Consider the following 21510-nt stretch of genomic DNA (forward strand, 5'->3'; position numbering starts at 1 on the left):
GGAGTCTTCTAAATCAAGGCTTTCACATCTGGCTTAGCGGTCTGAGACGCCATCTCCTCTTCTGCCAGTCCACAGGATTACTAAGACTGCCCAGGGCCCCGAGAGATGGTACAGCGGGGAGGGTGTCTGCCCTGCAGGCGACCAACCCAAGTTCAATTCCCTGAATCACACACAGTCCCCTGAACACTGCCAGGAGTGAACCCTGAGCACAGAGCCAGGAGTAAGTCCGGAGCACTGCCCGTTCTGCTAAAAACACAATAAAAAAAGGTCACTCTGCTCTGGATGATGAGTGAATAAATAAATAAATTAAGGAGGACTTGGGGGCCAGAGTGATAGCACAGCGGGTAGGGTGGTTGCCTTGCATGAGGCTGACCCAGGTTCGATCCCGGCATCCCCCCGTCCCCCCAGCCCCGCCAGGAGTAATTCCTGAGTGCAAAGCCAGGAATAATCAATCCCTCAGTATCCCTGGATGTAGCTCAAAGAGCAAAAGCAAGCAAACAAAAAAGAATGAGGACCTGGGACTAGGAAGGAGGAGGAGAGGGTCACAGAGGGCTGTGTCACCCCTCCCCTGCACACCTGCACCCTGGGTCATCTCTGTTGCCTTTTCCGCCAGGGTCTCAGACCCACCTACTCTCCAGCAGGAAGGAGCAGGCTCTTCTGGCCCCTCTCCCCAGGCTCCTGCCTCCCTCTCTCCCCCCAGGCCCGCTGTTTCTCCAGTCCACTTTCCCACCCCACCCCGGGTTTATGTAACTGAGTAATTGCGTGATGCTGTAAAACTAATTTGCACTTGTGCTTAGAAAGCCAGGGAACTAGCGTTTTGCTGCTGGCCTGGAGAGACCAAGAAGAGAAAAAAATCGACTGCAGCTCCCCTCAGATTGGACATGAAGAGCAAAGGCCAGTAACCCGGGCCCAGCTCGAAGTAAACACGCTCGGCTCCCTCTGTCCCGACCTAGGGGGCTGGGGTATGGCTCCCGCCACCTCCATGGGACTCACAGGAGTTGCGGACTGTGATGAGACCCAGGAGGGGCGTGTGCATGCCAGGGGTGGGGTTTCATGTCTGACCCTTGACTCCACAAGAACAGCTACTATATATCGGGCAACATTAGAGTGTTTTCCAGGCCCTGAGAGCTGCATGTATGTACCCATTTCACAGATGGAGATGCGGTCTTCCCAGCTCATGCAAGGCCAAGCTCCAGGTTGCCGATGGGCTTGCTCTGGGCTGTCACTGGCCGTTGTTTTCCCAAGGCTGGCCGGGGATGTTGGGGAAGACCTGTGGGTGGCAGGCTACAGAGGAAGGGGTGTGGGTCTCCGGAGCCTGACTGTTCGGGGGTAACTGAACATTCTCTAGCCCGGGGCTGGCTTGTTTGAAAACTGTTTGAATTAAGAATCTTGCTGAGTTATACGAATGCCCCACCAGAAGCCAGGAGATTTGGGGAGAAGATAGCCCAGGGGTTAACCCTGGGGGCTGGCCGATGCCCCTGGTGTCCACGCAGGTGTGCTAGGGCCTGAGACCTGCCCGCACATCCTCCTGCGTGGCCTGGGGGTGATGACCTCGGTGAGCCTTGGATTCAGAGTCAGCCCAAAGGGCCAAGAATAGCAGCCCCGCTGGCGAAGTGCCAAGGACATTAAATAAGATGATACACGTCTGGGGCTTGGCACCGGCGTGGACCGGATGAGGCTCCAGCGAGCAGGTTGGGATGGGAGGCAGGAGCCAAGCCCGCCAGGTCAGCAGCCCGGAAACTCAGGTTTGGGCCCCCAACCGGGGGGCTCCATCAGGCCCAGTCAAGGAGGCACAGACCCGAGGGAGGGCGCCTAGTGGGGCTGCAGACCCACCCCCTGAGGTCGAGAAGCCTAGCTGGGCCTGTGGTTAAAGCAGGAAGAGGACCGTGGGGACGAGGGGTGTGGAACGGAGCTCAGGCCAGAATCAGGAAGAGGACAAAGACCGCAGCAAACACGTGAAAAGGGAACTGGCCCCACTGGCCTCGTGGCTGCTTGGTGCTTCTGGGACATTATGGGGGGGTGCTGGGACCTGAGGGTGGGGAGTTGACGGCCTGTGGGAGCGGGGGGGAGGAAACGGGCTGAGGCCCAAGTGACTGGCTCAGTCGCAAAGCCAGAGAACCTGGTCACCTTTTCCCGTTACTTCTTCTGGCTCCGGCTGGGAACGCAGGCTGCAGCCCTGGGGAGTGAATCATCCTAGTGGGCCCCTGTCCTGTGTGGAGATGAGGGGCCCAGAGGACTCCCCGGGAAACACGGTGCTGCTCTAAGTCCCCCTCTGTGACCCTCAGTGTAGCGCCAGCAGTGAAGCCTCGACCCTGACTTCTGCCCTCCCACACATGCCAACGCCCAGGGGAGCAGGCGCCTGAGCTGGGCCTTCCGGCCCTGCATGGCCCCCTCCCCCAGCAGCCCTCGGGTGGTCCTGGTGGTCCCCAGCCCTGCTGGGCTCCGAGCAGCCCCGGGCCTGAACAGCGCTTGGGAGAACCCAAGTCCCACTTTTATTTTTTGCTTTTTGGGTCACACCCGGTGATGCACAGGAGTTACTCCTGGCCCTGCACTCAGGAATTACTCCTGGCGGTGCTCGGGGGACCATATGGGATGCTGGGAATCGAACCCAGGTCAGCTGCGTGCAAGGCAAATGCCCTACCCGCCGTGCTATCACTCCAGCCCCAACCAAGCCCCACTTTTAAAATTTTATGTGTGAGAGGGATGCTGGCTTCTTTCCCCTGGGGGCCTGGACTGTAGGTGCTTGCAGAAAACTCAAGGACTTCTTTTGTAAGGCACACTTGGAGACCCTTGTCATTCTGGAACCCTTTCCTGTCCTCTTTTTTTTTTTTTGGGTCACACCTGGCGATGCACAGGGGTTACTTCTGGCTCTGCACTCAGGAATTACCCCTGGCCGTGCTCAGGGGACCATATGGGATGCTGGGATTTGAACCCGGGTCGGCCGCGTGCAAGGCAAACGCCCTACCCGCTGTGCTATCTCTCCAGCCCCTCTCCTGTCCTCTTTGAGTCTGAAATTTAGGCCGAGGGTGCCTGAGTCATGACCCTGGCCGGGCCGAGCCCCACTGCTGTTCAAGGCTATCTGTGGGGCACTGATAAAGACCCAGCCTGAGCTGGGAACCCCAAGATGAGATGAGAAAACTCCCCATGTGCCATCAGGAAGAAAAAGGCCTGAATAAACCCTCAGGCGCTAGGAGCGTGAGGACCAAGAGGGCCCCAACTCCCGGAGCTTCCTTTGGTCTGGGCACGGTCAGGACACTGAATCTCAGCAGTGCTTTTAGGGACAGGGAGACACCAGGCTGGGGATTGGGGCCACCCCCACAGTGCTCTGTGTGTGTGTGTGTGTGTGTGTGTGCGCGCGCACGTGTGTGTTTAGGGGTACTAGGGGATCACGAGGTGCCAGAGACGGAACTCTGTGTAAGCTTGTGTGGATGGAGCCTTTGAGCTGTCACAGATCTGTCACAGAGTCCTGAGTGCCAGACCTCCAGCTTCCCGCCAGCCTATTCTCGGGGTGCGGGGTAACGCAGCTATGTTTTTCTCAAGGCTTTGGGGGAGCACCTTCCATCAAGTACCAGTGTCCTGAGTCCTGGACAACGTCCTAAATGACCTGCCAGGGACATTTCTTTGGATTTGCTCAGCCCGTGCAAGGCAGAGGAGAGGAGGGAAAGACGGGCTGAGCTGAGGGATGGGGGTGCACAGCACGGGGGGGGGGGTAGGGGGGAGTGTAGGAGGTACCGTTACAAAGAGAAGCTGCCCCGGGGGCTCCCCCAAGCCCCCAGAGACTCCCGAGACCCACAGGTGTGCAGCTGGAGGGAACCCCGGCTGCCCTAGCAGGGTGCGTGGGTGCCAGCGTGACGCCTCTTTCCCGAAGCCTTTCCGGAATCCGCTGTGTCAGAGAACCGAAAAGGCCCAACAAAAACCCCTAAAACTGCAAGCCCGGTTATTTCATCCACGTGGCACCAGAACAGGCCAAAAAAAAAAAAAAAGCGGGGGGCGGAGGCAGCGGCCCGTCCCGCCCGCCGGGGGGAAGGGCTCGGGGCGCGCGCTCCCTCTGGCGCGGGGCGGGCGGCCGCGGGGACCCGGGGGCGGCGGGGGGCGTGCGGGGCCCCGGCCCTTTAAGGGCGCGCGGTCTCTTTAAGGCGGCCCCGGCGGTTTCTGTTTTCCGAAGGAAGTGACGGGGGGTGGGATTGAATGAAAAGCGCCCGCCGGGGCGGGGAGCGCCGGAGTCGGGGGCCGCGGCGGGCGGGCGCGCCCCGGGAGCGCCGAGTGCGCGGGGGCGCCGGCGGGGGCACGTGCGTGCTGGGCGCGGCCCGGCCCGGGGGGGCGGGGGCCCGGGGGGCGGGGGCCCCGGCGAGGAGCCCCTCCCGGCCGTCCCGAGCGCGCCACCAACTTGGGGCGAACTTTGGCCGCGCCTGCCCCGCGCGCCGACAGCAGGCACCGCGCGGCGCGGCGGCGGCCCCCGGGGATGCCCCGACCCGGCGGCGGCCGGGTCCCCACGGCGCCCCCCGCGCGGCTGCTGCTGCCGCTGCTGCTGCTGCTGCTCCCGCTGCTCCCGGGGCCCGCGCGGGGGGCGCCGCGCGCAGTGGGGGCCGCGGGGCCCGCGGAGCTGCGCGTCCGTGTGCGGCTGCCCGACGGGCAGGTGACCGAGGAGACCCTGCAGGCGGACAGCGACGCGGACAGCATCAGCCTGGAGCTGCGCAGGCCCGACGGCGCGCTCCTCTCCTTCACCGCCGACTTCAGGAGGGTGAGCGCCCCCCGCGCGCGCAGGGCCGGGGGCGGGGGCGACGTCGCCAAGGGCAGGCGCGCCCCCCCGCACCTCTCCAGGGCCACGTCTGCAGCGCGCAGGCCCTGCCCGCCGCACCCCCAGGAATGCTTGGGCCCGGGTCCCCCCACTCCTGCCCTGCCCAATGCGTCCCTAGGACTGCTTGGCTGCCCTCCCCTCCTGCTGTGCCGGCTGCGCCCCCAGGAATGCTTGGGCCAGAGTCCCCCCTACTCCTGCCCTGCCCAATGCGCCCCTAGGACTGCTTGGCTGCCCTCCCCTCCTGCTGTGCCAGCTGCGCCCCCAGGAATGCTTGGGCCAGGGTCCCCCCTACTCCTGCCCTGCCCCCCTCGGAATGCTTAGACCGGGTTCCCCCCCACTCCTGGGCCCTCCCCGCGTCGTCTTACACTCTGGATCCTGTGACCCCCTGGCCCAGGTTACCCCTACCACCTGGAGGCAGCCGTTAATAACGTCCCGCCCTCCCGGAGTCTTTTCCGTTGGCCTAGCGGCTGGCCGGCCAGCACAGGCTCAGTGCCTGCTGTGTGTTCCCCGGAAAGGTTCTCTCCCTCTCTGGGCTTTGCCTCTGTCCCTGGCCAGGGCTGCAAGGAGGTAGGGCTCCCTATCCTGAGACCCCGGGCGAGGTCTGAACTGCTTCCTTGTCCCGCTGGCCTGGGCTGAGCGGAGAAAGGGGGTTCCTCGACAGAGCCAGTGGTCAGGGCCTTCCAAGCTGCCCTCTTTGGTCTGGAAAGAGCTGGGGGAGAGCCGGGGAGAGGGGTCACCCCACCTGCCCTGCCAAGCTGGCCGCGCAGGATGGAGCCGGGACTGCAGGGTCCCCTCAGTGCTGGGCATCGCCCCCCAAGGCTGATAGGGCAGCCGGGAGCAGAGGTTCTGCTGGCTGTCAGGAATGGGGCCCCGGCCACTGTGGAGTCCAGCTGGGCACAGTGAGCTCGGAGCCGGTCCGGGTGAACCTGTCCCCAGAGCCCCACGCCCCCACCCGCTGCCCTGATGCGCAGACACCTCTGGGCGGAGAGAGCGGCCCCAGGGCACTGACCCGTGCTGGACTTTGGGGCAGCAGGCGGGGCTGTCTCTGTCCTGACACGGTACCCTGGGGGCCGTGGGGTTGGGGCTGCCGTTTGCCCTCCTCGTGCTCAGCTGCCCCAAGCGAGGGCCTCAATTCAGGCAGGGGCCAGTGAGTGTGTGAGTGTGTGAGTGTGTGAGGGAGTATGTGAGTTAGTGTGCGAGTGCAGGTGAGTGTGTATGTGAGTGTGAGAGCGTGAGTGTGTGTGTGTGAGTGAGTGCATGTGAGTGTGTATGTGAGTGAGGGTGTGAGAGAGTGAAAGTGTCAGTGCATGTGTGAGAATGTGTGTGCGCAAGTGTGTATGACTGCATGTGTGAGTGTGTGTGAGTGTGTGCATGTGTGAGACTGTGAGTGTATGAGTGAGTTTGTGTGTGTGTATGAGAGCATGTTTGTGGGAAGCGGGTTCTGGAAGGGTGGGAAACCTCTAGTCTCACCATCCCCCGCAAACTTTGGGGCTGTGTTGTCAAGTGTGGTCTTGGCGGGTCAGTCAAGGTTGGTAGCGGGACCCTCAGGAGGGATCTTGCAGTGAGGGGGTGCTCCCCTCCTGCCACCAGCCCCTAGAGGCCTGGAGAGAGACTTGCCCAGGCTGTGCCGGGGTGAGCGGCCGGGGTGGGGGGTGGGGAGAGGGCACTGAACTTTTATAGCCCCGGGCGCTGTGGCTCCAGGGTTTTACTGCTGTGCCTGGGGCAGGCCCAGGTGGCAGCAGGAAGGGGCATCTCCGGGGAGAATGTGCTGGCCAGGGCCCCGCTGAGTCCCTGCACTGGGTCAGCCCTTCCCTCCCTGCTTCCCGAGCCACGGTCCTGGTCAGCCCCGGCCCAGAGCCTCTGTCCTGGTCAGCCCCTGACCCAACTGTTATGGTCAGCCCCTGACTCAGAGCTACTGTCCTGGTCCTGGTCAGCCCTGGACCCAGAACCTCTATCCTGGTCAGCCTGGACCCAGAACCTCTATCCTGGTCAGCCCTGGACCCAGAACCTCTATCCTGGTCAGCCCTGGACCCAGAACCTCTATCCTGGTCAGCCCTGGACCCAGAACCTCTATTCTGGTCAGCCCTGGACCCAGAACCTCTATCCTGGTCAGCCCTGGACCCAGAACCCCTATCCTGCTTAGCCCTGAACCCAGAGCCCTGCCGGGTCAACCCTGGCAGACATCTCCTGTTCCAGCTAGGCGCTGCGTGGAGGGACCCGGCAGGAACTGGCCCCCAGAGGACCCGCTCTCTTTGCCAGCCCCAGGGCCGGGTGGGGCCCGGGAACTGGGGTGCAGTTATGACCTCACCCATCTGCATGCCAGGTCATCCTTCAGCGGGGGGTTGCCCCATCTCCTGATCTGGGATTCATTTCCCCGAGGAAGTGACTTCAGTCCTGAGGCTGTGCAGGAAAGGACGTGGACGTCTGTCCCCGCGCCGGCTCTGGGGTGGACGGGCAGAAGGCATCACCCTGGCGCTCTGGCACCTCGGGCAGACTGCACGGGGAGCCTGGTTCCCTGAGCCCCTGAGCTGGACGCAGAGTGACCAGGGGAAAGCTCTCCAGCGTCCCCAGAAACAGCGGCCGTGGGCAGAGGTGTGGGGGGGCAGCTCTGTGCCCCGGGCTCTCCGTTCTGGGGGCGCAGATGCCCGCTGTGTGGCCAGCGTCGTTCCACCTGCCGTGCCCCTGGCCCGGGATCAGACGGCTGGGCAGTCGGGCAGATGCATGGCCGTCTTTGCCCTTAGGGGCCAGGCTCGCCCCCTCACAGCTCTCCTCAGTCTGCTGACCCACATCCTCCCCCGGAGGCCACACGCACACTGGCCCTCACCCTCCAGCATGGCCGGGCCGGCACCAAAGAACAGGAAGTGCCCGTCCTTGTCCAGCCTGTCCACCCAGGGCCACTGCGAGGTCCCCACACCATCAGATGCAGCCCTCCTGCCGCCCCCGCCCTCCGCCCTCCTCTTGGCCCAAGGGGCAGGGTTCTCGCCCCCCACGCGCTGCCCCTGGAGTGGGGAAGTGGACACGGTGGCCAGCCCACCGTGATGGTGGGTGTGACCATCGGGCTCCCACATTTGCCTGCGCTTTATCTTATTTATTTGGCTTTCTGGGTCACACCCAGCGGTGTTCAGGGGTGACTCCTGGCTCTGCACTCAGGAATTACTCCTGGTGGTGCTCAGGGGGGACCCTATGGGATGCCAGGGGTTGAACCCGGGTCAGTCGCATGCAGGGCAAACGCCCTCCCCGCTGTGCTATCGCTCCAGCCCCCTGCCTTTGCCTGTGCTTTCGAACCTGGGGGGCGCATAGGCACCTTCTGCACCAGAGTTTGATCCCCAGCACTGCCCACATATAACCCCCATCCCCGGCAAGGACATAGGGAGGGGTGGAGAGTCCTTTAAATCCCTGAAATCACCCGGGACCACCGACAGCTGCCAAGCCTGGGCACTGAGGTGCCCAAGGGTAACCCCCTCCCGCCTGGTCCAGTGCTCAGCCAGGCCTTGTAGACAGGGGCTCAGGTCTGGTGATGTGGGGTGCAAGGACCACCAGGGCTGCACCTGGCACTGCGCGGGAGGGTGTGTGCGGTGCCCACATGGGCCCTTGCACGTGCTGGGCACAGGGGTTAGAGACAGGGCCTGGGGCCGGGAGGAAGGTTGGGGTTCACTGTTGAGGGAAGGCGGGGCCCGGCTACTGAGTGAGTGTGTCTCGGGTGTAGAGTTTAGACCCAGGCTCCCCTCCTGCCCCCGCCTCGGCCTCAGCCCCCCACACGCACATCTCCACTCGGAGCGTCTGGCCCTCTCCTGGCCCCGCCCCCTCTCCTGTCCATGTGGGTGCCTGCATCTGGGCAGGGGTGAGTCATGTTCCAGGCAGCGGTGTGGCTGCGGATGGGCGGGTGGGGCGCAGAGGACAGAGTCATGAGTGGCTGCGTCACGGGCGGGGGGCGGGCGAGGGGCTGGCGAGGGGCTGGGGTGCCGCATGGCAGCCAGATAAGGGGGGCCCTCGAGGTCGTTCCACAGGAAACGGGCACACTGGCCTCTGCCCCACCCTGGGCCCAAGGTGTGAGCGGACATCAGGGCAGGGCCAGCCCTGAGCATGTGGGGGTCCCTGCCTATCACGGTCTGCAGGGGGCAGGAGCCTCTTGGGCCACTGTTCTGAGGACCACAGGAGTCTCAGGGTGCAGTGTCCACCCAGCCCAGCCAGGCAGTGGGTGGGAGATCTGGGGGGTCAGGGTGCAGTCGGGGTGCCTTTGGGAGAAGCTGGCTGTTTCCGGGGTGGATGAGTCTGTAGGGCTGGAACCCCGCTCGCCCCCCCCACCCCCGCGTGAGTGAGTTCTAGGTCACTGTTCCAGGACCCAAAGTACCGGTCTGGCTCTGCATTGCTCGACGAGGATGTGAGGGGGTTTCCGCTTGGGGCAGGGACGGAGGGGGCGTCGGCCTGGACTCTGGGTGAGAGTGGGGGGACCCCGTCTCAGTCACCCTGAGTTAGCGGGGCAGTGGAGGCGAGAGCCATGAAGCCGCACATTGTCCCCTGCTGGGGGGACAGAGGTGACCTTTGGTTCTGGCTGACAGAGCTCTGGGGACTCGTGTGTGTGTGTGTGTGTGTGTGTGTGTGTGTGTGTGTGTGTGTGTCCGGGAGGCATGGTTCAGAAGCTCTGGGGACTCGTGTGTGTGTGTGTGTGTGTGTGTGTGTGTGTGTGTGTCCGGGAGGCGTGGTGCGGGGCCTTGTTGGATGGAGGTGGCGGGAACGGCTGTCAGAGGCCTGCGTCTGTCTGTCCAGGCTCTGCTGGTGGTGAGGCCTCCTGGCTGTGCGCCTGACCCGGCTTTGCAGTGACTCCCTCCCCCCCACCTGTGGGCACCTCACGATGGCCGGGACACTCAGGTCCAAGGACTGGCTCTGGCTCCCGCCGGCTCTGGGGCCAGCCCCGCCCCCCACGTGGACGTTTGTCCCCCCCAGAGCGCCCCCAGCCTGAGCAGAGGATAAATATTTAGATTGGCCCGGCCTGGCCTCCCCGTCAGAGCTCGGAGTGAAGGCCAGGAGAGGCCGAGAGGGCAGGAGGCGCCCTGTGAGGACTGGGGGCCTCTGCTTCCTGAGGAGCCTGGAGGTGGGACCCCTGGAGAAGGGCTGCTGCCCCACCCTGGGCCCTCCCCACCCCCCTGCCCAGCCGGAAGGAGCTGAGGAAGGGGTAGGGGGTCAGCGTGGAGCTACTGAGGGGGCCAGGGAGGGGGCCCTGGAGGAGGAAGGGATTGTGTGAGATGTTGGGGTCTTAGGGGAGGGCTGAGGCCGGGGGAGAGGGAGGGCATGTGTGATGCAGGGGAGGGGGAGGGAGGGCTGCTGGGGAGAAGCTGGTGCCTGCGGCTCTGGGGGAATGTGGGGAGGCGTGGAGGCCGGGAGGCAGCTGCTCTGTGGAGGGGGAGCTGAGCCCAGGCCCGGGTGCCAGGGGAGAGATGGGGGGGCACATGGGAAGAGAGCACAGGGTGGGCCTGCGGCTGGAGGGAGGACCCCACCTGTGGCCAGGGGGGCGCCTAGCGCCACAGAGGGCAGCCTGGGCACCCCTTGGAGGGCGCGAAGGACCCTCAGACCACTCTCACTGCCCCCAGTTTTCTCCTGGTCCAGATGGGGGAAACTCGGTGTCTCTTCTAGAACATCGTCACCTGGGGCGGGGGGGGGCAGAGGGGGCCCTGAGCACTGCCTGGGGTGACCCCAAGCACCCCTGGGTGTGCCCCCGAACATAAACCTGGGGGCCTGGTTGCAGGTAGAGCTGGCTGGCAGCCTCTGGCCTGGCTGCCCACCCGCTGCTGACCGGCCCTGGCCACGCTCAGGGCTCCGCACCTCCCTCGGCCCTGAGCTGCACAGCAGTGAGGCCTGGCTGCTGCCCCGAGGCTGATGGACCATGGGACCCTGGTCAGGGACGCCACGTGGTGACTGTCCCTTGAGCAGTGCCCTCCGCATGGCTCTGTCTCGGCCCTGGGGGTGGCACACCGCGTCTCCTCGCAGCCTGTGTCCGAACTCACGGGTGGCGTCCTCCGGCCGTGTCCAGTCTTGGGAGCCCTGACCACAAGCCCGCCTCCAGCCCTTGCCGCGGGCCCTTCTGCCTCGGGTGCCAGCCATATCCGGGTGACTCATCCCAGGGCACTGGCGGGCACCGAGGGACGCCTGGCAGCCAGGTGTGGCCTCCGGCCAGATTCTCTGAGGTTGGAGGATCCCTCCCTTGTGTGGGAGAGAAGTGGGGGCCCTGGGCGCTGAGGACGGGACGGGGTGAAAGCTGGGCTCGTGGAGGGGGGGAGCCGGGCCTCCCGTGTCCCTCCGGGCTCAGCGGGTCGAAGGTGAGAAACAGGCTGAGAGGTGAGCGACCACACAGCTGAGAGGACTTCTGATCCACTCTCCGGTCCGGGCCATGGCTGACCCGTGTCTCTGGCCGAGCTGCTGCTGTTTCTTCCCCAAGGCCTGACGGGGATGGAGCCGTGACCCAGGGGGCGGCGTGCACTGACTTTGGAGCCTCAGACTTTGGAGTCTGACCTCTGCGTTCAGCGTCCAGCTTCTGGGGCCGGGCACTTGCCTTGTACGCGGCCGACCTGGGCTTGATCCCCAGCACCCCAGAGGGTCCCCGAGCAACGCCAGGAGTGATCCCTGAGTGCAGAGCCAGGAGCGAGCCCCGAGCTCTGCCCAGTGTGGCCCCCAAACAAAGAAACGGGCAAAAATTCTGGCTTCAGGGCCAGGAGATACCCAGAGGATCAAGCACGGCTCTGCAGTGGGCGGCGTTGATCCCGCCCGCCCCCCCTCACTGCCGCCCACATGCTCTAGCACTGAGAATGACTTCCTGCTACACCGTGGCAGGTGTGTGCCGTACCCAAAAGGGTGCGGCCCCCAGCGAACTCCACGGTCAAGTTTATGTCCCGTTCCCAGTCATTACAGCCTCGTCCTGGAGGGAGTGGCCTCGGGGCGAGTCCAGCTCTGGGGCTGGGGTGCACTCAGTGCAGAACATATGCCTCGTACCTGGGAGGCCCTGGATTTGACTCCCGTCACCACACATGTAAAATTGTAAAAAAGTTAAAAAAAAAAAAAGGGCCAGAGAGATGGTTCAGTGGGCAGCGCACTCGCTTTGCTATAGGCCCAGTCCTCAGCACTTGCCAGGAGCGACCCCCAGCCCAGCACCATGCTGGGAGTGGGCCTGCAGCACTGCAGTGTGTGACCCAAAACCCAAAAGAAAGAGACAAATCTCAGTTTCTTCAAATCCGAGTTCTTCAGAGCCCGTGACTCCTCCATGCTCAGTGGAAACCTCGCCCCACCCCCCAAACGGATGATGCGCCCCATTGTCAACACTGACCGTCCACTCTGGTGCTGAGTGGCCACCAGACCTCTGGGGGAGCGTCTCATTCCCTCTTTGGACTCTGGCACTTTTGTGACCTTTTGTTGCTGTCCTTGATCTCAGCGTCTGGACCTGATGGGCGGCAGGGACCGTCCAGGGCATCTGGGTCAGCCCCGGGCTCGTGTGAAGATGCAGATGTCTCCTTCGGGGCGTGGTGGGATGGGGGAGTGTGCCTCGGTGGCCCACCAGTCCTTTCACGCTGGGGCAGGGGTACAGGAGACCGTGCCTGGCTCGGCCCCCAGCACTGCATGGGCCCCTGAGCGTGGGGCGTCCAGTCTGCAGTCACTGGCCCCCGGCCTCCCTGAGCCCTGCGGGAAAGGCCCCTGGAAACTGTGTGGTCGGGGAGAGGTTCTGGGAATGTTCCAGATGGAGTCCTTGACATGCCTGAGTCACAGCTGACAGTGGCCCTCCAGGGATGGGCCTGGACTCTGCCTGTGGCCCCAGGAGGGGAAATCTGGGGGCAGGTCACGGCGGGGGGACGGGGGGAGTGAGGAACATTGGCTGGTCGGACAGACTGATGTGGCCCCAAGAGGAAGCTGGGGGTCCCCGTGTTAGATCTTCCTTCCCTGCGAGGGTCCCCGAGAGAGAGACCCGTCCTCACAGCTGGGCCTCCCTCCTCCCTCAGCCCTCCACTGCTCCCCAGATCCAGATGGGGGGGGCACAGGAAGTGAGGGGGGAGGGAGCAGCCCTGGGGGCGGGGCTGGGGTGTTAGGTTTCAGCTCCCTTGTGGTCCTGGGGCCAGCTCTCACCCCGCTTTCTGGAACAATCCATGCCCCAGCTGGGCTCTGCTGTGAGGCGCGTCTGATTGGCTCTGGAGGCAGCTGCCGTGGGTGGGACAGGCTGGGGGACAGGACAGGGGAGCAGCGGGAGGGGCAAGGCCAGGGGCGCCCAGGGGAGAGCTGGGTGGCTGGGGGACCCCAGCTTAAAGCCTTTAGCACTGGGGAGGGTCCCCCGTTCCCCCCGATACTGGGCCTGACCTGGGGAGGGGCCCCCGCTGCCCCCCTGCTCGCTGCTCTGTGTCCTGGGGGAGGGCCCTCGGGGGGTCAGAGAGATAGGAGAGGCCCTGGGCAGTTGTCTTGCACGGGGCTGACTCAGACTTGGTGCCGGGCACCCCATAGGGCCCCCCCACAGAGCTCTGTCAGGAGTGAGCACTGAGCCAGGAGTGACCCCAGAGCACCACTGGGTGTGGTCCAAAAGCGCCCCCACACAAAGAGAACATCCGGGCTCTGCTGGGGGCAGACCAGAGCCTTCCCGGTCCCTCATCCTCCCCCTTCCCTGCAGGAGGTGAAGATCTTCCGGGCCCTGATCCTGGGGGAGCTGGAGAAGGGGCAGAACCAGTTCCAGGCCCTGTGCTTCGTCACCCGGCTGCACCGCAACGAGATCATCCCCAGCGACGCCATGGCCAAGCTGCGGCAGGTGTGCCCCCCAGGCCCCCGCCTGGCCACGCCCTGTGTCCCCCAGCTCCCGCAGCCCCTGCCCCCAGCCCCCCTTAGCCCTCATCCCTGACCCCAGGCTCCCCGTAGTCCTGAGTGCCCCCGCTTTTGCCCCGGCCAAAGCTCCCTGTACCTCACTTCCAGCTACCCCACCCCCCAGGCAGCCAGGGGTCAGAGGCCGGCTCTGCCTGTAGAGCTGTCAGTGTGTCTCCTGTGGGGCCCTTGTCTGCCTTCAGAGCCCCTTAAGAAATGGGGGCCAGGGACCGAGGCCATGCAGGGAACTCACGGGGGTTCGGGCCTGGCCCTGCCAGCGCTGGGAGACAGCTCCTGTATGGAGGACACACGGGCCCTTCCCCGCCCCTGCCCCCTGTGGCCCCTGAGCACTGCCAGGGTGACCGCATGGCCCCAGGCAGCACCCCAGCACTGAGCGGGGACCCCAGGGGAGAGCTGGCCTAGTACCATAGCTGGGGGCCCCTGTTAAAAGAGGGCAGTGGGGAGGGCGTTGGTGGCCAGCCCGGGTCAGTCCCCGGCATCCCATCGGGGCCCCTGAGCACTAAGACAGGGGCTGGCGGGGAGAGAGGAGGGATCGCACAGGACAGTTTGCTGCAGGCGGCTCACCTCCCTTGAGGGGTAGGGGTGCCCGGCCTCGTGACTTCCCTTCACCTGCTCTGGGCCATGCTTTGCTTCCCCAACCGGTCAGCCGCCCTGCCCGGGCCTTGGGTTCTGCGTTCAGGACAGATGGCCCCCTGGAGCCCTGCGCTGCTGACCTAGTGACCGTCTCTCCCCCACAGAGAAACCCGCGGACCGTGCGGCAGGCCGAGGAGGTTCGGGCCCCCGAGCACCTACACATGGACGTTGCTGTCAACTTCAGCCGGGGGGCCCTGCTGAGCCCTCACCTCCGCAATGTGTGTGCTGAGGCCGCTGAGGCTGTCTACACCCGCCAGGAGGACATGCGGTTCTGGCTGCAGCAAGGTCAGCGGGGGCTGCCCCCGCCACCCCTGCTGCTGGGGCCTCCTGGCCTGGGGCTGGTTAGGAAAGGCTTCCTGGAGGAGGGGGTATCCATGGGATCTTCACGGTGAAGGATCCCTCAGGAAGGGGTCACTCGGGCCTGAGTCCACTCGGCTCCTGGGAGGGTTTCCAGGCAGCTCCCAGTTTGCCCTGCCACCGGGGCCCACCATGAGGCTCCAATGGCACCACATTCGCACAGCGACCACCTGCCCCTGCCTCGCCCAGACTGTCCCTCCACTGTCCTCCTACTGCCTCCCCCAACTGTCCCCTTGCCCCCGGGGCCACTCCACTCCCTCCCGCCTGAGCAGTCTCAGGCCGGCCCCCAGGGCCCTTGCCCAGGACCAGCCCCGAGGCCTCCAGAAAGTACACGGGACTGTCCCCTCCCAGCGCCAGCCCTAGAGACCTGCCTGCTGCTTCCAGGGAGCTGGGTTCTGCCGTGGTCATCCCTGCTACGTGCTCCCCAACCCATGTCAGAGGCCCGGTTCCCTCGCCGGGCCAGGCCAGTGCGGTCCCCGCTCCTGGCACACCCATGGATCCCAGGGGCTGGACACCCAACACCCCGCCTGGCTTCCCTGGGGTGTCTGCGCCCCCTCCGGGCCCCGGCCACTCTGATGCTTCTGCCCTTTTGGGGCCACACCCTGCCGTGCTCTGGCCTCTGGCCCACGGACGGTTTCAAGCCTGGGAAGGCAGCCCGGGCTGGAGGTCAGACACACCTGGAGAGTCAGACCCTCAGTTCCCTTGGGCAGGACTTGGCCCCAGGTGCCCGGCAGGGCCACAGCACAGCAGTCCCTGAGGGCGCCCCACGACCTCCGTTCCCGGCCCCTCCCCGCCCAGGCCCCCCCCACCCCTCCGCTCAGCTCTCGGCCCCGCCCTCGGCTGCCGTCCCGCTCTCAGCCCCGCCCCGCTTTCGGTTCGGCCCTGCTTCGGTCTTGGCCCCGCCCCTCGCCTACGCCCCGCCCTCTCGGTCCCGCCTCGCTTTCGGCTTGGCCCCGTCCCACTCCCGGCCCGCCCAGACCCCCAGCTTAGCGCTCGGCCCCGCCCCTTTCTCCGCTAGGCCCCGCCCCGTTCAGTATTGCTTCGCTCTCAGCCCTGCCCCTCGTCCCCGCCCCGCCCTCTCCCCTAGGCCCGCCCCTCTCCGCCTTCGGCCCCGCCCCGCCCCCGGCCCGCTCGCGGGCTGACGGCCGCCTCTCTGCAGGTGTGGACGCCTCCGTGTTCCAGGCCCTGCCGGAGGATGCTCAGCCGCCGCTGGCGCCGCGCTGCGGGCAGGCGGGGGACCACGGGCAGGCGTGCGTGTGCCGCTACGGCCTGAGCCTGCCCTGGTACCCGTGCGTGCTCAAGTACTGCCACAGCCGCGAGCGGGCGTCGCCCTACAAGTGCGGCATCCGCAGCTGCCGCAAGGCCTACAGCTTCAGCTTCCCCGCGCCGCGCCGGCCGCTCTGCCTCTGGGACGGGGACGCCTGAGCCGCCGGGCCCCGCGCGCACCCCGGAGCGCCGCCTCCCACGCCCGCCTTGCCGCCAGGCTCCCCCCAAACACATATTTTTGTAAGGTTCTGGGGCAGGGGTGGAATATGAAGTATAAGGAAAACTTGAATCCCAGATTTTTCTATGCAAAGTATTTATCGTTTGTACCACAAATAAAAGTTTACGTTTGTACCTTGAAACCAGCTCGGGACATGCCTAGTCAAAGTTCCAGAGAAACTTTGGGCCGATACCGCCCCCTGGTGTCGGAAAAGCATTTTCCCCGGGAGGGAGCAACGAGTGTAGAATTTTATAATTTTATGTATTTTCGGGCCACGCCTGCCTCTGGGCTCAGCGGATGCTCCTGGGGGTGCCTGGGGGCTGTGCCGGGCCAGGGGTGGAACCTCAGGGCTACCACGTGTGAAGCTTCTGCCTGTGTTCTTTGAGCCTCATAGACAGGGCTGGGGGTGACGCCCAGTTGAAAACTTAATGTTTGAATCCAGGTCTAAAGAGGTACAGTGGTGTTGGAGGACTTCCTGGAGGGGGTGTGCAGGCTGAGTGATGAGGACTGGGGCTGAGAGGTGAGAGGGGTCAGAGAGGTTTGGGGGCGGAGTAGTGGTCCACAGAGACCCCGTTAGGGATGACATGAACCCACACTGCCCTCTGAAGCCTTGGAGAGAGAAAGGGGCTCAAGAGCAGACCTGTACCCCGCAGGGCTCTGCCTCCCCCAGCCTGGCCAGACCTGCGGGGCCAAGGGCTACGGCTTCCCCCATCAGTGACCCTTTCAGGGGACCAGCCTCCGCCCTGGCAGGATGGGCGAGGGGGCAGGCAGGCCCCCACTGCCCCCACCATCAGGACCTACCTTGGTTCCACGTCACCCACCCAGTCCTGGTGGGGTCCTGTGGACAGGCCCCGTGTACCCTGGGCTCCCTGCTGGGGTGCCCTTCCTCCCCAACTCTCGCTTTTCTCCAGCCAGGTTCTCAGCACCTCCTTGGCCGCCTGAGACCCCAGGTGCAGTCCCCGCGAGGAAAACAGTACGAGTGTGTGTGGGACCTGAGCGTCGTCCTACTCACAGCCTGTCTGTCCCCATAGGCTCGTCACTGCATTCACTCACACACACACACACACACACACACACACACACACACACAGACCCAGACAGATTCATACATAGCCACACATACTCATAGTCACGCATACACGGTCATACACACGCATTCACACACACATACAGTCATATGCACGTAACCTACACAGTCGCACACACAGACCCACACGCACTCCCATACACAATCACACAGATCCCCCCCACTCATACACAGTCACACAAATATACACGCTCACACAGACCCACATGCACTCCCATACACAATCACATACACACAGATTTCCCCCCACACACTCATACACAGTCACACATAGATACTCATACACAGACCCATACACACTCCCATACACAATCATACACACAGACCCTCCCCCACACTCATACACAGTCACACACAAATATACATTCTTACACAGACCCACATGCACTCCCATACACAATCATATACACACAGACCCCCCACACACTCATACACAGTCACACATAGATACTCGTACGCACACTGACCCACATGCACTCATAGTCACACTACACACACACATAGACACACACACAGACCCACATGCACTTATACACTCACACAGTCTCACACTCACACCTCAGTGCCCTGAGGCGACAGGAAGCCCCTCCTGACCAGAAGCCTGCTGTCAGCCCCTCTGCCCTGTAGGCGCCCCCGCTGCACTGGCCCCTGAGCTGGGGGTGGGCTGGAGAGCGGGGCTGCTCCAGGAGAGGTTCTGTGGCCCCCTCCTCGAGGGGCAGCCCCTGCGGCAGTGGGGACGGGCGAGGCTGCCGGCCCTCGGGTCCTGCTTTGCTGGAGGGCCCCAGCCCTGGCACTGTGGTCACCCCAGTAATGAAGATGCGGCCGCTACCAGGTCATGAACCCATTTGGGGTAACCTGAGACCTCATCCCTGCTCAGGGGGCCTTGAGAGGGCTGTGTGGACCACCCAGAGCCTGGAGCTGGGGGCAGTGGTCAGCTGGGCCCTCTGAGGTCCACTGTGGGTGCCCCTCCCTGGGTCTTCCTGGCCTCCCCCCCCCCCCCCGTTCAGTCTCTGCCAGATTCCTCCCCTGCACAAGGGCCGGAATGGGCTGGTGCCCACCTGGGGGCTGCACCCCTCCTCCCACCGCCCCACTGTCATCTTGCCCTCGGCCCGATGTCCCACACACCCTCTGAGCTTCTGCTGCCCCTTTGCGTGTCCCGCCAAGCCCCTTCCGCCTCCTTTCCCTGTGTGGGGACTCGGCTCGGATGTCCCCTCCTTTCCCGAGGCCCAGCGGGGTGTCCCCGAGTTTCCCATGGGCAGCCCGGGATCGGGGCTCCATCCCCCCGTGCTGCTCTGAGCGGAGGGTGGCCAGACACCTTCCAGCCCCACCGTGGGGGTGTCGGCTGGCGAGTGCCTGAGCCGCGGAGGGCAGCGTGGGAGGGGAGCAGGGCTGCCCAGTGCTGGGACGGCCACTGACCAGCTCAGTGGGCTCCTGTCACTGCGCCGATTCCAAACTGGGTTCTCTGGGGAGGTTCCTTTCAGATGAGGGGTGTGAGAGGGAAAAAAACCTAACGAGTCTAAAACCCAGTACCCCTCACTCTCCCCTGAGGGTCTCCCGGCCATGGAGTGAGCCGCCCCATTGGAAGGTGTGGGCAGGAGTGGGCGCTCAGGTCGGGTCATACCCCCCATCACCACGAGAGGGCGCACTGGCCTTAGACTTGGCCTCCAGTGCGCCGGTTGCTTCCCAAGTCACTGGTCCTGGGTCAGCGGCCGGCGCTGGAAATTCCAGACACTGGACCCAGCCGTCTGCAGGCCCCGAGGCACAGAGTTCACTGGGGGACTGCATGGTTTTGCCGCTTTAAATTCAGATATTCTCTGGGGCTGGAGCAATAGCACAGCGGGTAGGGCATTTGCCTTGCACGCCAACCCGGGTTCAATTCCCAGCATCCCATAGGATCCCCTGAGCACCGGCAGGAGTAATTCCTGAGTGCAGATCCAGGAGTAACCCCTGAGCACTGCCGGGTGTGACCCAAAAAGAAAAGAAATTCAGATATTCTCCTCCTCCATCATCCTTTAGGGGTCACGTCAGCAGTCAGGGCTGGGTACTGGGTGAGTCAGGGTGTCCAGGGTAGGGGGGCCGGAGCAGGGAGCAGCTCTCAGTCCTGGTTCCCAGGTGCCCCTCGCACCCAGGAGGAGCGGCATCCTCTGTGTTTCTAGAGCACCTGTCACACTGTCACCCCGGGGCCAGGGCTCTGCACCCCCACATTGGCCGTCGTGCCACCACGTTGATGCCACAATGTGACCCCCAGACAAGACTGGGAGCTCTCGGAAGGGCCTGTGCCCACCTTCCCGCTGCCCTTCGGGGAGCCTGCCCTCTCGCAGCGCGGTCCCTCCCCTGTGGTCGCCCCGAGGCAGGGCGCCGACCCCACCCTGCACCCCCGCGCTGGGCCCTCCAGCGCATCTGGCAGACGGAGGCAGCTAGAAGGGACTTGTTCCTTGGTGGGTATCCAGCACGTCTGACTCTGCACCCCGCGCCCAGGCCTGACAGCTCAATCCCGCTGACGTGACAGGAAATGAGAGTGAGCTGCAGGCGGGCGGCCAAGAAGGCACGCGGACCCTAGCTGAGGGGGGTCTCTGTCCCCCCGGCCGCCCCCCGGCTCCTCCTGCCGTCTCTTCTCCATTCCCAGCTGTGTGGCTGCAAAGAGGCCAGCTCCAGGAGCCTCTGTGCTTGCAAGTAAAGCGACTGACTGGACATCTGAGCAGACATGGAGGGCCAGGGACTGTTGGGGTGCACTCAGGGGGTCAGAGGTCCTGATAAGGAGGGTCCAGTTGATGGCAGTTTGGAGACCACCTGGGGTAAGATTGGCCACTCTGAGTCTTCCAGCTGTTAGGAGAGGGTGGGGGGAAAGAAGGCAGGGCATGCATTTGCATGTCGTTTGCATGTCATTTGCATAGGGCTCTTTTGATGTCCAAAGGCAATGAAATTCCCTGTCCTTTCTGCTGTTTGGTCTTTCCTCGGTTCCTTTCCTAGTTCCAGCACCACCACCCCCTCTCCCCTATGGCTTTTCCTCTCCCAGGCTGAACTCTGAGCCAGGCCTTAGGCCCAGGGCTGGCCTCTGCAGGACTCCTGGGGGCTGAGAAGGAGGGAGGGTTAGAGGTGGTCTCTGCACCCCTCCCGCAGTCCAGTTCATTTCATGAAATGCTCAATCGAGCCAGAGAGGGAAGGAATTAAGGAATTAAAATGGTCCCGCCTGCCCCCCTTTTCTGTGGGCAGGGGGAGGTTTGGGCCACACTTGGCGATGCTTGGGCCTTAGTCCTGGCTCTGCTCTAAGGAATCACTCCTGGTGGACTATAAGGGACACTGCAGATGGACCCCTGGTGTGCCATGTAAATGCCCTCCCCGCTGTACTGTCTCCAGCCCCCCCGCCTGTCTCTGCCTAGAGCTCCAACCCCCCCCCTCACCCCAGTCCCCGGAGAAGCTTGGGGTGGGGCGAGCACAAGAGGAAAGGTCTCTCCCGAGGCCAGGCAAATCCACCCTGGGGACCTCTGGCCCCTCCTGTGAACGCATCCAGGTGCCTCCCGCCTCCGGACGCCAGCTCGGCCACCTCCCGGCTGCCTTGACCTCACTCAGTGCTGTCATGGATGATGCCCCATGGACGGTGCCCTCCTAAAGGTGCGCTGGTCTGGGGCACCTGTCCTGGCACAGCGGAAGCCCAGGTCAGTGTCTGTGGCATGAAGGTAGGGAGTATCTGGGCACCCCCTCCCTGCTCCGTGCTCCCTCCCCTCCTCCCCCTGTGCTCCCTCTCCTCCTCCCCCTGTGCTCCCTCTCCTCCTCCCACACCAGCTCTGGAACCCAAAGTGGCACCTGCTTCCAGCTCGGAACCTACCAGTGCCACCTCTGTGTCGGGACATCCACCCCGGGGTCTGGGAATTCTAGGCTGGAGCTGGGCCCCTGGGTGCTTGGGGCGGCCCTTCCCGGACTGGAAGCTCAGGCCGGAGAGGGAAGTGAAGCAGGCCGGAGAGGGGTCTCGGAGCGTCGGGCATCACCCTCCCGCTACCCCTGGCCCCTGTGCTGGCAGGCAAATGAGAGATGGACATCAGGGCAGGGGCCAAGCAGGAGAGCAGGAGGGACAGGCTGGGAGTGTCCAGGGCGCAGGCAGTCCCCTGTTCCCTGGGCCTCCAGCAAGCCTTTCCTTCCTGCCTGCTGGAGGGAGCAGGACCAGGTCTGGCCCTTCTCGCTGAGATCCAGTCCCAAGACTGAGCCCCAAGAAGCATCAGTGAGGCATTTCCCCCTCCCCCTCCCCCCCCCCGTCCTCCAGGACAGCTGTGGCCGCCAGAGCCCTTCCTGCTCCCTGCCATGTACTGAACT

The 21510-nt window shown here is 64.3% G+C and overlaps 1 protein-coding gene across 1 annotated transcript; it reads left to right on the forward strand.

Annotated features, from left to right (window-relative positions):
• Positions 1-4239: 4239 nt before the first annotated feature.
• Positions 4240-16257, forward strand: OAF (out at first homolog). The gene is made up of 4 exons (XM_055133823.1): positions 4240-4741; positions 13437-13571; positions 14380-14560; positions 15792-16257. Exons 1-4 carry the CDS (start codon positions 4463-4465, stop codon positions 16055-16057), a joined length of 861 nt encoding a protein of 286 aa, XP_054989798.1. The 5' UTR covers positions 4240-4462; the 3' UTR covers positions 16058-16257.
• Positions 16258-21510: the final 5253 nt, after the last annotated feature.

This window comes from Sorex araneus, chromosome 3 (genome assembly GCF_027595985.1).
Source record: "Sorex araneus isolate mSorAra2 chromosome 3, mSorAra2.pri, whole genome shotgun sequence".
Classification (NCBI taxonomy): Eukaryota; Metazoa; Chordata; class Mammalia; order Eulipotyphla; family Soricidae; genus Sorex; species Sorex araneus.

What these genes read in the sequence shown, in the direction of transcription:
- OAF (XM_055133823.1), top strand. Translation starts at nt 4,463, where the DNA reads ATGCCCCGACCCGGCGGCGGCCGGGTCCCCACGGCGCCCCCCGCGCGG. An exon ending in CCATGGCCAAGCTGCGGCAG is followed by an intron (nt 13,572 to 14,379) that starts GTGTGCCCCCCA and finishes TCTCCCCCACAG; the next exon opens with AGAAACCCGCGGACCGTGCG. An exon ending in GCGGTTCTGGCTGCAGCAAG is followed by an intron (nt 14,561 to 15,791) that starts GTCAGCGGGGGC and finishes GCCTCTCTGCAG; the next exon opens with GTGTGGACGCCTCCGTGTTC.